At 33.3% G+C, this 16,921-nt stretch overlaps 2 protein-coding genes across 3 annotated transcripts; both read left to right on the top strand.

The window, feature by feature from the left end:
- Positions 1-402: 402 nt before the first annotated feature.
- LOC113506671 (CD63 antigen-like) lies at positions 403-6,318 on the top strand (the record flags this gene model as incomplete). 2 transcript variants are annotated; one of them, XM_026889504.1, is given in 5 exon segments in its annotated part: positions 403-591; positions 2,194-2,373; positions 2,754-2,966; positions 3,350-3,408; positions 5,515-6,318. In XM_026889504.1, coding segments are annotated over 5 exon segments (651 nt in total), but the record flags the coding sequence as incomplete, so codon positions are not given.
- Positions 6,319-7,447: 1,129 nt separating this feature from the next.
- LOC113506670 (ero1-like protein) lies at positions 7,448-16,857 on the top strand. The gene is made up of 2 exons (XM_026889501.1): positions 7,448-9,087; positions 15,613-16,857. The coding sequence occupies exons 1-2, from the start codon at positions 7,643-7,645 to the stop codon at positions 15,671-15,673; spliced, it is 1,506 nt and encodes a 501-aa protein (XP_026745302.1). The 5' UTR covers positions 7,448-7,642; the 3' UTR covers positions 15,674-16,857.
- The last annotated feature ends 64 nt before the right edge of the window (positions 16,858-16,921 follow it).

The following is a 16,921-nucleotide window of genomic DNA, read 5'->3' as shown; positions in this document are numbered from 1 at the left end:
GTGCTTAATCTTTGAGTTCGTTTATTTTAGGACCTTATATAAGTTAAATTGCGGAAGCTTTACAAATCCTTGGATTATTTTACCTCAATGACAATTCATCTTGCAAAATGAACGATCATATTATGTGACATATTGATTGATTATTATGTAGTGCCTATCTTTTAAGCCAATAAAAGATAGGCATAAGCTAATAAGCCAATATTTTTTTATTCAATATTTCTTTAAATCACCTAAGGCTCATAGATTTGATGAATCATTTATCAACCACTGTGATTGGTTGTTAGTTAAATTTTGAGAAACCGAGTTCAAAATTGCATTGGCCATTTCAGTTCCATTACACAAACTGCATTTTTTCTAATAATCTTCGGACGTCAAAACTAATGATATTTTCCTTTGTTACAGCTCCTCGGTCTAGCCGTGATAGGCATCGGAGTCGCGTTCCAGCTCAACTGGACGGTTGTGAAAGATGAGCTCAAGACACACTTGACGGTCGCACCATGGGTGTTCATCATAATCGGAGCCATTATGTTCGTGATAGCATTCTTCGGGTGTTGCGGAGCGATTCGGGAAAGTCACTGCATGGTTGTCACGGTATGTGTTTAAACAGACTTCTTTCTAAACCACACAAAAGCTAGAAGATACATTTTTGGAAGACTATCTCTGAAATCAGTTAGTCTGACGCTGGGAAGGCTCTCCACCGAGGAGTATCCTTGAGAATTCCCCCGCATAAGTAACAAGCTAACTATGATTAGAGGATTCATTTGTATATTATCTTATTGTAGCGCTTAAAATTTTATAGTTTCAATTAAAAATATCGAGTTTCGATCGCCTAAAATACTATTAAAATATCTATAATAATATCAAATATTATCAGATTTTCAGCACTGATATCGTTAAGATCTATTCTATTCGTGCATCAAGTAGGTATGATATTTCACACGTCGTGTATCGACAATATTTGTGTAATTTTACAAGAAGACTGAATAATTTGTGGTCTCAGCTGACATTTTGACATTAACGATGCTAAACATGTCATAATCACAGCTCTATTTGTTTATCATTGGAGATACTGGAAAAAATGTACTTTTAAATGGAATATATCTTTAAGACCATGAGGACAAAAGTAAAATAAACTTCAGAAGAAATTAAATGGAATAGAATGAGAAAAATAAAACGGGGACATTTTCAAGTGGTAGAGATTTTTTTATACTAAACTTTTACATTATACAATTTTTCTGATAAATGTATGAGAAATTATATTGAAAGCAATCAAAACGGCAAACGCACAAAATATTTCCCTTTTAATTTACAAACAATGTTATGAAACAATTCGCCGCAGTGTCATTGCAAGGTTGGAACGCTGTTCTTTGTAAAAAGCCGTGGAATGTAAACGATGGACATCCGTTGTGTTCACTGTAACTTACAAAATTCGTCTTATACCGTAATACAAAAAAATATTGTTTGACTTAAGTTATCATTCAAGATATCATTAAAACACTACTTTGATCAGATCAGTCAAGTTAAATAAATCTATAGGAAATTTGAACAAAATGTACCAGTTTTCATTTCCTCTTATCTTTACTAAATCGCTCTAAGACGCCCTTTTGATTAAGACCAAACGATCACCATACATACTTAGCAGTTCTCCAGAAATTAAATTAATACGTAGCGCAAATGTTTAATCCCACAATGCACGAGCGTTAAGTCGTTTCCAATATTCATAAAATAATATATTGCAAATGGCTATGAAACATATAAAGTACATAATTCTTTATATCACTATAAATTTATCAACCTATATTATACTAGTTGTTTCCTGCGACTCTGTCTGTGTGGACTTCAGTTTACAGCGTTCGGTGGTCCCCGTTTCCATGGAAATACATCCCCTTAGCGATCTTAGCATTTATAATATTAGTAAGGATACAACAGCACACCACACTCGTCTGCCTATTTTTATTATCTATCTTCTTTGTTTTAATGTCTTGTTTTAATTTTCTCTCGTTAATATTTTTAGCAAGTTATAATACTCTCTCAACGCTGGAGCAGGGTTGCATACACATGCAACACTGGGCGTTAATGACTACGACACAGATTATAACTAACGCAGTCATTATCATATTAATTTTATTGTAATTTGTGTTTTAGTTCTAATAAAAATGATTATCATTATTATATGTAACTGTTATGTTCCAGTACGCCATCTTCCTGTTGGTGATTATCATCGTACAAGTGGTGATCGCTGTTCTCCTGTTCGCATACGGAGACACCATCAGGGACGGGCTCGTACGGTCTGTCAACTCTCTCTTCGACAAGAGATCCAGTGCTGATGTCGACAAGGCCACCGACGCTGTCATCAACAACCTCCAACAACAGGTGAGAACGCCATCTTCCTTTAAAAGGATATGAAACTTATATAAATTAACATAAGGTCTGCAATGGAAGTCAGTTCAAATAATAAAGAACAATGAGTTGCTGATATGTTATTAGAACTTATCAAACAACAAAATAGGAACTATACTAGGGATAGTTAAAACGTCAACAAATGCCAATTCCTGTCGGTAAACTCTTGACTTCTTTTGGTTGAAGATAAAACAAGCTATATTGGATCGATAAATTTTAGAATAGTATCGCTTCATGTAAATCAAGTTGAAGCACCTGATATACTAACAAAAGCAGTTTTTATTCAAGTACAATGAAGCCCTCTAAAGAAAAATAATAAAAACAATATTAAAATACTACTTCAATGTTTTCAGTTCGCCTGCTGCGGTAAGAACGGTCCCCAGGACTACACCGCCATCGCCCTGCCTGACTCCTGCTGCACGACCACAAGCACCTTCGGAAACGTCATCGGAGGCCGCTGCACCATCGACGTCGCCAACAAGGGCTGCTCCAGCGCCATCGCTGAGCTCTACGAGAAGTGGAACAAGCCCATCGCTGGAGTTGCTATCGGTATCGCCTGTATTGAGGTGTGTATCAATTTGATCTGCTATGTTTTACGCTGATTTTAGGGCAGTCAAACTTTTGCCGCATTCTGTGTCAAATATCTGTAATTTATAAAATGTATGAAAGATGACTTTTCTAAAAACCTCTCACAACTCAGTCCCCAGCCAAATTATAATTCAGAATTCAGCCGTCACCATCCCAAACCCAAGAAGCGCGAGTTGTCGTTGGTCACATTTAATGCTTTTCCTGAGTCTGGGTAACTTTGTACATGTGATGCAATGTTTGTGAAACCCCTCGCGACACACGGATTTCATTCCTTAATGCATGCAGTATTTTTTTTAAGAAAAAGAATACTCACCCGACCTTTTTATCTTTGCCGCTAAATCTATGTTTTTGTGTGTTCCAGGTGGTCGGAGCTCTGTTTGCGCTGTGTCTCGCCAATTCCATAAGAAATATGGACAGAAGGTCTCGCTACTAATATTTTGTACATTAAAACTGGTACCTATGAACACAATTTTTTTTGGTTCTTTTTTACTTGTTAACTAATTTGTGTGCGGACTGTACACTGCATGGCTAATCAATATTATTTTTGGGACACAATGACATCGAGCACAAATGCTACTTTTGGCGTGCATACATCGCTTCGAATCTATTTAATATCGATCAAGTAATCGATATAATCTCTTTATAATCGACATTTAATCGAACGAATCTCTTTTTGTACAATATGCATAGAAATGCATTTTTATATCTATTTTAGTTTTTAATTCATTGATTTGCGTTACAAGTAGCATAAAAACGCCTTTTGAATTTCACTTGAATATACTGTTGTGTCCAAAAGGTATCTTATAAATTGTTCTTGCCATATATTACTTGATGTAATCAAGTGGTATTCATTATAAGGCTTAGCAAGCGAATTTGTCAAAATTACGCAAATTACTTTACACAAAAACAAAGTATGCTAAACACTGTACTATATTTTTTAAATTTAAAAATCTAAATTAAATGGACTTAAACGTTATAAGCTAACAACATCAACTTGAGTATCTTTTTTAATTATTGAAGATTACTTGCCGCACTAAAATATTGCTTTTACACTGATATTCAATCTAGTATCAATTTCAATCTGTAGGTGCAAGTGAGAAAGCTTATATTCACCAGGTCTTGCGTAATTTTGACAAATAATAATATTATGTAAATGAATATAATAAGGATGCTTGTTTAAAATATGCTTCACTAACAATGTTGTGCGCTATTAACACAAAGCCTTAACACAAAAATATATTTTTCTCACAAATAAATGGTCATATATTCAGTTAAATACTCGAAAGTCGTAAAACTATCTGCTCAAATAGTAGAAAATTTTAATTGTATGTATGTAATTGTTTAAACAGATAAAATAATTGATCTGAGTCTTATAAATACAGTAATATTGGTGTTAAAATTTAGAATTTACTTAATATTTACTCCTTTTCACAAGATCTAAAGATTACAAAGCAAAAATATGCCAATTGATTATTAATTTTGTACAGACACTGTAATATTCTCAATGTAAATGGTACTAAAATAATTTAGAATTGTCTAATTAAATGCTTCTTTTTTTAAGGTTATGGCCCTTATTAATGGTATTGAATAATAAATAATAAAAAAATGGTTAATCATTAAAATATTCCATTCACTTAGATGTGAACTCCAAATAATATTTAACTCTATTTAAACGCTTTGATATAAGGAATCTCCATTTATTTTTATATTTATGACCATTTAGAATCTTGCTATTGTGATATTGTATTTTCATAACTAACTTGTTTAAAGATTTTAGGTGTTTAGGTCTATTGATAAAAATAAAATTTTAATTAATATCCAATTTGGATTTTACAGTTATTTTATTAGATATTTATTGATCTACTTACACTAACGTGTTAGTTGATACTTTGATGTATGTGCCAAATAATAACTATGAACCTTTATGGTGGGCGCATTAGATTTCATGAATGTGGACAAAGGATTACGGAATGATAAGACGAAAGAGATGTGCCTTGCACTCATTGATTTGATAGAAATTTGTAATCAATAAAGAATGTGTGTAATAATCATTGTTGTTTTATTAACACCTATTGTAATAGCTATATTATTGCTTCACATATGTTGCACAATTAAAATTAAGTTTTTTTTGGATCCATAGACAAAGCATGCACAATCTTAGGTAAGTCACTGTTTTGTAAATAAAAATACTAATATGCATGTTTCATGGTTTACTGTTGTTGTTTGTAAATTTGTTTCGGGGGGAAATCTCAAAGCTGTATGTATGTGCTGTTGTTACATGCTCAGTTGTAGTAATATACAGGATATAAAAGTCCTATGTTTTGTTGTAATTATTTGTTTTTGTTTACTAATTTCGGCTGGCAAAGGGGTAAAGATTTACTTAAGTCGTATTAATTTAGTGTTGTACCTTTAATTTGTTGTGTTTTACTTTCTATGGTACCAGTGTTCTTAAAGAAGTTTTATTCATGTACTTTATTTCTGCTTTGCATTCTCAAATACTTATATTGTATGTTTATCAATTTCCAGGTATGCCTAAATCGAAGACATCACGAAATTAACATTCGAATAAGAACAATAAAAATCAACGACAGATACAAAAACATAAGTTACTTATGTACAAGTTAAGTTAAGGTTAGCTCGGTCTAGCGCAAGTCCCACCTTTTCAAAAAAATATTAAAATACAACCTGAAAAAGTTTACTTTTGTTTTTTTTTAATTTTATGAGCACTGACTTTCTAATAATTCTAACGGTCTGACATATAACTTGACTTTGGCCCATGTGGCCACAAGAAGATTGATGATTATTTAAATAAAGCTAAGAGTAAACTTATTGGGTCCTGTTATCTCATTAGACGATACGATGTTGTATTTTATTCAATATCTCCAAGTATCAATGTATTGTTGATGCGTGTTGATACTAAGACGCGCTGTACCTTACCATTAATTAGTTAACGTTCATTTTCTTTTGTTGCACCATTTTAAAATATAAATTTTAGGTACTGTTAAGTTAGTTAAGCGACTGTTTGTAATGTTGATAAACAATAGAAATTTATTACTATATTAAATAAAAGTATTTTCATAAATCGGCGTTATAAAGTTTAAGTACGTCCATTTTACAAGTAATATTAAAGTTTATATTTATGCATTTCTATATAAATAATATGTGATTTATTACGCGTTTCACATGCCTGTGTAAATAGTAAATAATATCGGGAGCAAATGTCTGTTTATTGTATTTTGAATCTCTTTTGTGCATTTCTTATGAAACTGCTTTTGTGGATGAATTATATTGTATTGTATGGAATAAATAAATTTTCTACTTCAAACGTCATTTCTTATTTCAATCAAATATTTATTTCCTGAGTCAGATGAATTTATCACACTCATGTGAGTATGTTTGTTGCCTCTGCGCTCAAACGGTTCGACCGAATTCGCTGAAATTTGATATGGAGATGCTGACACGTGTGCTACTCTTATCCGATTTCGTTCAAGAAGTTATGTATTCTGTATTCTGGTTATTAAGTAAAACAATGACAATTTAAACAATAGAACCACTGTCATGGGAAAAGCCTTCGACCTCAGACATGACCAACTCTAGCCAGCCAACCGTATCGAGTGACATCATCGGAAACCAAGCTAGAATGATGCTGAAGTCATTCAATGTAAATAGGTATCTTCCTAAAAACGTCGCCTTGGTTTTTGCAGCCCTTTATTATGATACAGGTTTAATATTTGTAAACAGCTCAAGTCAAATCTTTATTGCATACCATAATGTTACATAGGTGGTAAATTATAATTAGGTTCACAGCTCATTAGGTATATGATGAACCTACTTAATATCTACGTGATTATAATTTCTCTTTCACTGCAAAACCTATGAAGGCATAAACTAAAGCAAACTGTGCACCGTGCATCCGCACTGCTGACCCCAGTGCTGTTCTTTTGATTTCTGCATAAAACGCAAAAGCGCAGCCATCCAGTTGCACGACGTATACAACTCATTATAAGTCGGCAACATGTGAGTTCCATTGATTTTCTGTGATAAATTAAAAGTATTCTAAATCACTATTGTGCTGTGATTTGGTCGAACAATAAAATTACTTGTAAAATGATAATTAAGTAAAATAAAATACTATCCCTTGAAAGGACAACGAAAAGTAGGTATTTCCTATCCAAACAAAATTTAGCTCTATTTCCTTTGTGACTCGAAGTCTCAAAAAATGAAGATTTCATATTTATTTTAAATAGCGTGAAACAATTTGGATGTAAGTAATACTATCAAGAATATCACCCAGTAGTCATAACAACGGTTCTGATTGGAGCACGTCATAAAATCTTCTTCAAACGCGACGTTCTATTATCTACGTCTAAATTTAGCATTATTTTATGTTTTACCTGTGGAATCGACCGAAATTCTAATGGTAACTTTTGACATTGACATTACGCAAGGTGCATTGATTTGTCAATTTACCTGTCAGTGTCAATTCAGTCGGATATCATGAAAAGTGCGAGCGTTTGTTTGAGCACGTCCTACCTTTCGTCTTCGATGTATTGCTCTCTACTTTCACCACTTCGTGAATAGTTAATAGTATCAGTTTTAAATGTGCTGTAACAGAACTCGGTCGTCTTCTTAATATATAAATAATACTCATGCCATGGCGACAGGCGCTACCGAAATGGCATACAAAAATTATTGTGTAGTGTTTATAATATTCGCTCTTGTGATAGTTCAAGCAGTCGGTTACGACACTGAACTGTATGAAACAAAGCCTTGCGACAGCAATGCATGCTTTGACGAACTCCACGGGTCATTGGGCGACTGTTCGTGCAATGTTGACACCATCGATTACTTTAATAATGTGAAGATTTACCCGCGACTTCAGAGTTTAGTTAGGAAGGATTACTTCCGCTTCTATAAAGTAAATTTAAAAAAGGAATGTCCATTCTGGGCGGACGATAGCAAATGTGCAATGAGGTTCTGTCATATCAAAACCTGTTCCAAAGAAAGTGTCCCTGGATATGAAAATGGATACGAAAACGAGCATATAGACGAGTCTCCCGCGACGAAATATTCTAAAGAGGCGCAATCTAACTGCAACTCGGATACAGATCACGACCATGACCTGGGTTACTTAAATATGACTATAAGTGCTGCCAGTCAACATGAAATAGCCAAATGGAAGGCCTATGACGATGCTCTAGAGAACTTCTGTGGATATGACGACAAGGATGTGGATGCTGAGTATGTGGACTTGTTACTCAACCCTGAAAGATACACAGGTTATAAAGGACCTTCAGCTAACAGAATATGGAGGAGCATTTACCAGGAGAATTGCTTCAGGCCTAAACCCAATCCATATGAGTCCTTCCCATTTGTGCTGACTTCAGACCTAGGCAACATGTGTCTGGAGAAACGAGTGTTCTATAGAGCTGTGTCCGGCCTACACTCAAGTATTAACATACACTTATGTTCTAAATACTTGTTGTATGAAAAAGGTGCAGGTTTCACATCAGATGGAGAGTGGGGGCCTAATCTAGAAGAATTCCAACGTCGTTTTGATCCCTCTCAGACATTTGGTGAGGGTCCCAACTGGTTGAAAAATCTTTACTTTGTTTACTTGTTGGAGATGAGGGCATTAGCTAAAGCGGGTCCTTACTTTGAGACTGAGGAATATTATACGGGTAATCCTACAGAGGATGAGGAGACAAGGGAAGCGATACATAACATGCTCAGTGTGATATACACCTTCCCGGATCATTTTAATGAATCATCAATGTTTAATGGAGGTAGTCAGGCGGCTAAACTTAAAGTAGAGTTCCGAGAGCACTTCCGTAACATTTCAAGGATAATGGATTGTGTTGGATGTGACAAATGCAAGTTGTGGGGCAAGTTGCAGACCCAGGGCCTGGGGACTGCATTGAAAATCTTGTTCTCAAGTAGATGGAACAGTCCGGAAAGTGATCCAAACCAAGGCAAGCTGCCAGTGCGACATAGATCACATGAGAGGTTACAGAGGACGGAGATCGTGGCTCTGTTCAATGCGTTTTCAAGACTATCAGAGAGTATACGACAGTTGGAACAGTTCAGGGTTATGTTAAGGTGAGATTACAATGTTTTTCTTATTTATGGTGAAGGTTTTATATCCTTTATGTTACTTAATTTCTAACTACCAAAATCTTCAGTATCACATTTATTATGTCAACAATATGTAAAAAATGCAAGCAAGCATACTAAACAACAGCCTATGAGATTCAGTATTAAACTGAATTCTGTGTTCTAGAAATTGTAACATGCAAGGATATTTATTGAGAGTATTTTTCAATATAGTAGGTATTGAAGCAGAAACCTTTTGCTACATCAAATAATGAACAAAAGCTGTATTATCATAATGATAACATTATTTAATTGTCTTATCTATTATCTGACCTTGAAATTAATGGAATACATAATTTAAGTGAAACTACTGTAGCAAAAGGTTTGTCTGTTTTAATATCATATGATTGGATGTTTGCATGTTGTCAATAATTGTTTTTTTTTTTATGTTTGATTTTTTTTATAACATTTGGATTTGGGTTTACGGGATAGATAGCTTAGAAATTGATAGTTAATAAGCACACCTTTTTGTTTGTTAAGTTGGAATCCAATGTGGAAATAACACAACCTTGCTTTTTCTTGGTTCTAAGTTCATGGGTGTTTTTATGTTTTTGCGAAAGTCATTTACTGTAACTGCGCACGAAAACGTTATTTTACTGGGACTTAAAGAAAACAGATGTGTTAGCAAAATATGCTAGCTTAGCAAATTAAAAAATCAATTAACTAAATCGTACAATCGTTTAAGTTAATTAGCATTTAAATGATTCTTTTCATTATGATGCCAATTGCGCAATCCAAAAACAGCAACTGAACGCAGCTGACGAAGTCGGCAAAAAAACAATATTTATAAAAGACAAGCCACAAACAATAATCAACTTAATGCTACAGAGTTACAGTCCAAATTAGGTAGCGTTAATGATTTCGAAATTTGAATAATTTTTTAAATTAATTTCTCTACTGACATGTTTTTTTTTATCGACGGCTACACAGTGACGAAGGCATAGGCATTGTGCAAGAATGATATAATTTTGTAGTGTCATCTAAACAGTATTATCACTGTGAACTAGTTTATTCTAATAATAATAAACATACCTAAATAGTGACTTTTACCGAGTGATCATAATTAGAAAAAAAAAATGATAGATAATTAAATTAAATGAAGTCATTCTCATGCACGAATTTGAATTGATTTTTTAGCGTTTTTTTTTCTAGATTTCAGTAACTTTATTTAAACAATTATTTAATCGAATTAAGTCCTATTGATTCTTATATTTGCAACTGTAGATCCAATAATGTTTTAATATCCGGAAAGTAGGCTATCTAAGTACTGTAAAGTAGTTTCGATTCACTCATTAGTATGCAAAACTATTTTTAATATTACAAATGTAATTTTAACGACTTTTTGATTGCTTGCCAATTAACGGTATTGTTAAATTCTTTTGACTATTACATCGTTATGTTAATTTTATAATGATGAAATGGCTCTTTTTCATTGCCAGATCTTATTTAAAATTTGCTGTTTCCAGCGTAGCGGCAGAATATCATGGACATTTACTTGTAATACCTTTATAACTATAATATTCTGACAAATAAATGCACAGAAAATATATTTTATGGCCTTAATTAAGGATTTACCTTATAACAATATTAAAGATACCGTCCGCATCGGTAACTATAAGGATAATTTTTCACATTCCAAGTAATTTATCAACTCATTGATTGTTGTGTTAAAAATAATTCAAATACTACAGGTTTTCTTTAAAGCTAGGTAAATAATAAATATCATATAGTACTAAGAAAACATCAGTCAAATCTGTGGACCACGTTTCTCGAGTCACGTAGAGTAGGCGTTTAGTTTGTCATCATCCGAAATATGGCGTAATAGCGAGAGTTTGACGGTAATCGCGTGTCTGACTTGTGTCTGCTTGTGAGTAACCGTGACGTGGCCTTTACAGTCCCCAAATTATTTTATCACGTTATTTAGCAGACTTGATATGATTACGTGTTTTGTTTTTTATTTATGTATGTAGAAATAGATTCTAGGTGTACAGATATACGATTAAATTTAATTTCGTTAACCTTGCCAATATTTTTAAAGTATTTTCTTGGTTTTTATAAAACATTCCAGAGTTAGTATTTATTTATTTTGTCAATGTAGGTACTGTGTTCCACGATTGACGATTATTTTTGTATAACGCGGCTGTCTTTGACAATAATTTTCGTATTTGGCAGATGTGTTGTCTTGTTTTGGCCGCCATTAAACAGAAATAAACGCGCCTACACGCCCTCAAAACGTACAAGCTATGTTCTAGAATATGCATGTCGATTGTAGCTCTAAAGGAGTTCTACAAAAATAAAACTTGTGTTTAAGGAAGAGATATTATTTATCTAAACTATAGAAAATGGGCTATAATAACTGACAGAAGCCATACTTACATACCAAAACAATCGTAAATAAGGATTTTCCCCAATTATTGTAAATTTTCCGAAAATAGTGTAAATACCCCTTTGGTTCAGCAAAACACACTTAATTCCGCTACCGCGCCGGTTCGTCGTTGGCGGTTGTTACAAAATAAGAAAGTCTAATCTTATTGTAATAAAACAAAGCCTGCTAAATATGTGAAAGTGTTGCCAACTTTTGACTATTACATAGCTCAGTTACATCGGCGCAGTTACTGACTCTGAACATAATGGAAAAATTAATACCTTGTGTGTTAATCCATATCTAATAATCCATTATAACACATCTGAGTGACTGATTATCTCAAATCCAACTAGCAGTCTTGCCGTCGTAATGGAAACATCTAAGCATGTTTAGACGTCCCTACAAACCGTCATAATGATAATGACTATGATTATAGACTACACATCTTGTATTATGTCTTCTTTTATTAGACTTTCTGTATCATAAGTCTGGAGTAGTCTGGACGTCAGAATGGACGTCATCGTACCAAAAGCCTTGTAGAAGTTGTGTCGTTTTGATGATAACATAATGACAGGCAAACCGAATGAAATTATCAAGGCATTCGAAAGCAGACTTGTTTATACAGAAAAGCTATTTTATGTCTTTCTCTTTTGAGTTAAAATTATAATTTGTACGTATTTTAGCATACCAACAATCCAAAATGCTAAGTATATTTTCCTATTCTTAGAAAATAATTATCAGTTTGAAATAAAAACCATTTATATAAATTAATCTAATAAGTAGCACTTAGGTCAGAAAATAATGAATATTACACATATTCGCCCATCAGATACCGCTTCCTAAGTGCTCTTGCTACGGGAAAAGAAATATACGCAATAAACTCCTCAACAAACGTTGATATTTTTTCCCAATATAGTCTGCAAAATGTTTAAACATTTTAGAGACATTTATGAACTTAACCTAAGCGTAGCTGTGACTGCTTTACTAGATCGAAAACTGTATATCTTCTGCATTATTCTTTACGTTGTGGTTTTATAATATATTGCACAATATAAGCTTTCTCGTATAAAGAGAAGGCACACATCTTTAGGTCAACCTTGTCTTTCGAATCTCCAAACGTGTTATGTCTGATCATCTGAAGCCATGTATACTGCGAATTAAATAAAAACCGGTTTTCCTTATTTCGTGCTGATTCTGCAAAAAGTTGTTCAGTTATTTGAAAATCTCACAGCGGACTTATATTAGATTTTTATCACTGCTTATATTGATATCATTTCATACCGATTTATAGAAATAGTGATATTTATCTATTTTATAACGGCATTTATTCTTATCAAGTGATAATCCAAACATTCAATCAATGGAAGTATAAAATCAAATATTAAAACAGTGCATGTTCCCTATCAGTTTTTCCTCTTATCAGTAAGCAATATGGTTTTACATGTACCAATGATAGTATCTAATTGCATGTACAATTGACCGAGCTAAAACCGATAAGCTACATATTTAGCGTAGCCAAGGTTTACTGGTCTATTGTTTTCACTGGCTTTTTAAAATGTGGAGTACTTGATTCATCCTTATAAATGACCCCCGCTCTAAGGAATTTGATCCTTGTGTTGCGGGGGTTTATAAAAATTGAATGTTTGTCTGTGTCACATGCACAAAAACATCCAAACTCAGACCAAGCATTCGTGGTTTACAAACACGCTTGTCCTATTCGGGTTTCGTGGCGTGCTGACCTCAACCACTAAGCTACCCGTACAGTTGGGTATTGGGTGGGCAGGGTATTTAATTTGTAGATTTCTATGTAGAGAGATAGGTTTATAAAATTAGAGATAAATGTATTTCACACTGGTATCCATGTGACATCAAGATGTATTATTTTCGAAAGTGTTTTTGACTATCAAGATCACATTGATTAGTTGGTTGTTATATTTTTGAGCTACATGTGACGATATAGCTCAAGGTCTGGCTTCCTTTTTCCCACATTTGTGCTTCTCCAATGATTTGGTTCGATTCCATCGAAATTGTCAGAAAATCCCGCGGAAGTTTTCAATTCTGGTTCACAATAGACAATGTTTGCCTGAACCAGGATATTGTCTCGACAAAACGTCAATATTTACTCCGCCAAGAGGAGGTTGTATCACAATATATTTGTACCTTTATATCTTAAGACTATAGAAATTGTCGAAGTGGATACGTTCTAGACAGCACAAAACATCGGTCCTCTTCCATAACTTCAGTTCTTTCCTAGGTATTTGGTTTACGAAGTCACACACTCTGTATTATATTTTTATCTGAATCATCAATAATGGGATTCCGAATAAAGTTGATAATAATTAATGCAATATAAGTATCAAGGGTATTGGGTTTTTGTTTATTAAAATATGCGTTGATAAACGGATAATTATCAAGTTATTATGTTTATCAACGGATATTGAATTTCCCGTAATGTACTTACGTGGCCTTTTTTGTTTTGAGCCTCGATGCACATACGTCGATTGATTCTCTATTCGGAGATATCTCGTGCTACTATTTGTTCCTAGAAAAATGCGTATCATTTTTTGGCATAACATATTTTTTTGAAACCAAGATTAAGTTTCTTATGTCTTCGGTCGTAATTTAGTTTGTTTTAATTTGTGTTTAGTTTTGCACAACTCGACTCTACAAACATGGCTCTGTTTTAGGTGTAATGATAAATTTGTCTTTGGTTCAATACGAACTTTACATACAAAAGTTAAAATATTTGTACACATGAGTGGTTTTTCTTGATTAAATCTGTCGAAGTGGGTTTAGTACAGTGACTGTTTATTGCTTACACCAGCACTGCTTTTGTTATGCGCTTAACAAAACACCTGATGCCAACATATCGCATCCTTTGTTTTGACGTAGTATGTATATTTGAATAAATATTACGGATAGATAATGATTGAATTTAAAATATTGCTGTTTGGGTTCAAAATAATGCAGATTCTTAAACCCTTTGAGTTCCATGCAAAAAATCCTACTTAGTTTTCCTTCAGTTAGCATGCAATACTAGCACGGATATACATTTTTCATGTTTCTCCTGTTTAAGGTCACAGAAGAAAGATTCCTATAATATCCTGATTGTGGGAAACCCCATAAAATATGGTACCTTAATAAGGGTATTTAAAACCTAAACATAAATTTCATAAGAGCAAACGAAACAGCTGTATCAACAAATAGCAGATGTCGTAATAATCGTAATATTGGTCATTTCCAAGATGATCTGCCATCAATAAATACCACACACAACTTTCTTACTTAAAACTCTTTCAAAATTTAAATCAAAGTAAAACCCTATATTTCACGGTCCTAGGTCTCATAAAAGCAATTTAACAATAACTCGAGGTACGCAGTTTAAAAAAGGCGAGTTCCAAAGATTATTCTTTTAAAATAAATTTTATATATTGTTGTACAAGTGTTGTATAAATCATACGACATTAAGTAAGTAGAGTATCGTGGGAACAGCTCAGGTGTTCAATATTGACAAATACTCGCTTTGTCTGCAAAACTGTTGTCTTTCAAACATTGCATGACAGCTTCTCATAAGGAATTTTACTATTTAGAAAACTATTAGCATAGTAGCAAGAGGTATGCGAAAATATGGTTCAATATAGTTCTATTCATAGAAAAACTTAATTGGATTGTTTTTATCATGTGGGTTGTAGTTGACACTGAATTTGAGGCTACAAGTGTCATTTGTCGTTGTGTCGTTTTTATTTCCCATTTATGTCCCGTTTTTTTCTGAAAGGCTGCTCAATTTAGTTTTTTGTAAACACTGTTGTGATTGGATGACCTTAATAGGTACTAACAATCAGTCACATAGCTTACTATGGTCATGCTTCAGTAATTACTAGTTTTTGGATATTGATCAGCCTTCCACGAAACGGGGTTTAAAGTATAGTCGGTATATTGGGCCAAGCATGTACTATAATTTGCGTAAAACATACGGGTTTATTTATACTTTATATAATTAAAAACTGTGGTCAAGCCCAGCATGAAAGGGCATTAAATTCGGGTGTGCACGTTTATATTTGTATAAGATCAAAGTTCTAGTTAATAAATTGAAATATTTTACGCAGCTCGCAAAAGGAAGGAGCGCAGAAGCAAAGCTTATTCAGAACTATCCAAGATATGAAGTGAGAAGAATAGAATAATCTAGAATAATGTTGGCGTTATTAGGAAATGTATTGATGTTCCTCGAACAATTTCCTCCATACCTGTACTACAAACTCGTAAACTAGGATCGTTGTCATTGTGTAAGCAAGATAGCGCATTGCATTCTGCATAGCAGCGCCTCACTTTCACAACGGCAACAGTTCTGTTTTAAGAGCGCGTGGTACAAGGGCGGTGGAGTTTTTATTCTAGACTCGTGTTATGGTTAAGGCAATTGTACTTGCTAAGAGAATTTACTAGTTCCTCAAAGCATAATTAATATGTCTATTCTGACGTTGACAGAGATTTTGATTGTAAATAAATAATTGTTGCGGAGATTTCATGTGTTTAAAGTTCTTCCTAAACAGTCTTCGGATCAATATCTTAATACTCCATTACTTGAAATTATTATTTTTTACTCAATTTGTTTATTTACAAGTCTAAAGTAAAGACAACTGACATTTATGAACAAGTTATCGCCGATGGAATCGTCTTTACAGAAAAGACGAATGGAAGTCACGTGACATTTTGACGCTTGTGAAAATGACAGTTGTCTTTGGTACAGGAATTTTGCGATAACACTATATTTTTTAATATTTGAATTTTAAAGATGGCTTCCTCTTAACGCCAATTAAAAATCATCACAAGACTTATATTTATTGAAAATCCAGTGAAGTGTAGAGCTTAATTTTTATACAGGGTAAAGCTAAACATTGGTAGGTATAATTTATCGATAAATTATAGCAAGAAAATTATCGATAATAACCTATATTTTAGCTATTTTCGCGGTAATTTGACTTATTTCACGGTAGTGTTGACCGTTGCACATAACTATTTTTAATAAATTCTTTGTTCTCAATATTACTCAAAGTAATAAAACTATTTTATTCAAATTGTATTAGTGTGGAAATATATTAAGGCGACTATACACTGAACAATCTTTGTTGTGTAAAGTCGTATGTACATTGTTATGTAGCAATTTTGGCGCCTATTTAAATTTTTTTTAAACCTTAGATGTTCAGCTTTGCCCTACATTTTGTCTGTGTCTAGTTTAAGATAAAATGTTAAGTAAATGTAATATTATTGTGAATGAAATTAATGAGCGAAAGATGACTATGTAAGATTTCTTCTTAAACTATTAATTTGTATTCCTTTCTGGTCACAAAACCTCAGATGAGAGATTTCTAAAAAAAGTTTTATTTGTAATAAAATTACTGTTTTGTTAAGCTAAATTAT

The sequence above is a fragment of the Trichoplusia ni genome (assembly GCF_003590095.1).
Source record: "Trichoplusia ni isolate ovarian cell line Hi5 chromosome 22 unlocalized genomic scaffold, tn1 tig00002031_group21, whole genome shotgun sequence".
In the NCBI taxonomy this organism is placed as follows: domain Eukaryota; kingdom Metazoa; phylum Arthropoda; class Insecta; order Lepidoptera; family Noctuidae; genus Trichoplusia; species Trichoplusia ni.
The sequence above is the reverse complement of the archived record's forward strand: the minus strand, read 5'-3'. Positions and strand labels throughout refer to the sequence as shown.

Excerpts from the sequence above, each read along its gene's own strand:
- LOC113506670 (XM_026889501.1), top strand. The coding sequence starts at position 7,643 with ATGGCGACAGGCGCTACCGAAATGGCATACAAAAATTATTGTGTAGTG. Across the intron at positions 9,088-15,612 it reads CAGTTCAGGGTTATGTTAAG|CTCGCAAAAGGAAGGAGCGC; the intron begins GTGAGATTACAA and ends TATTTTACGCAG.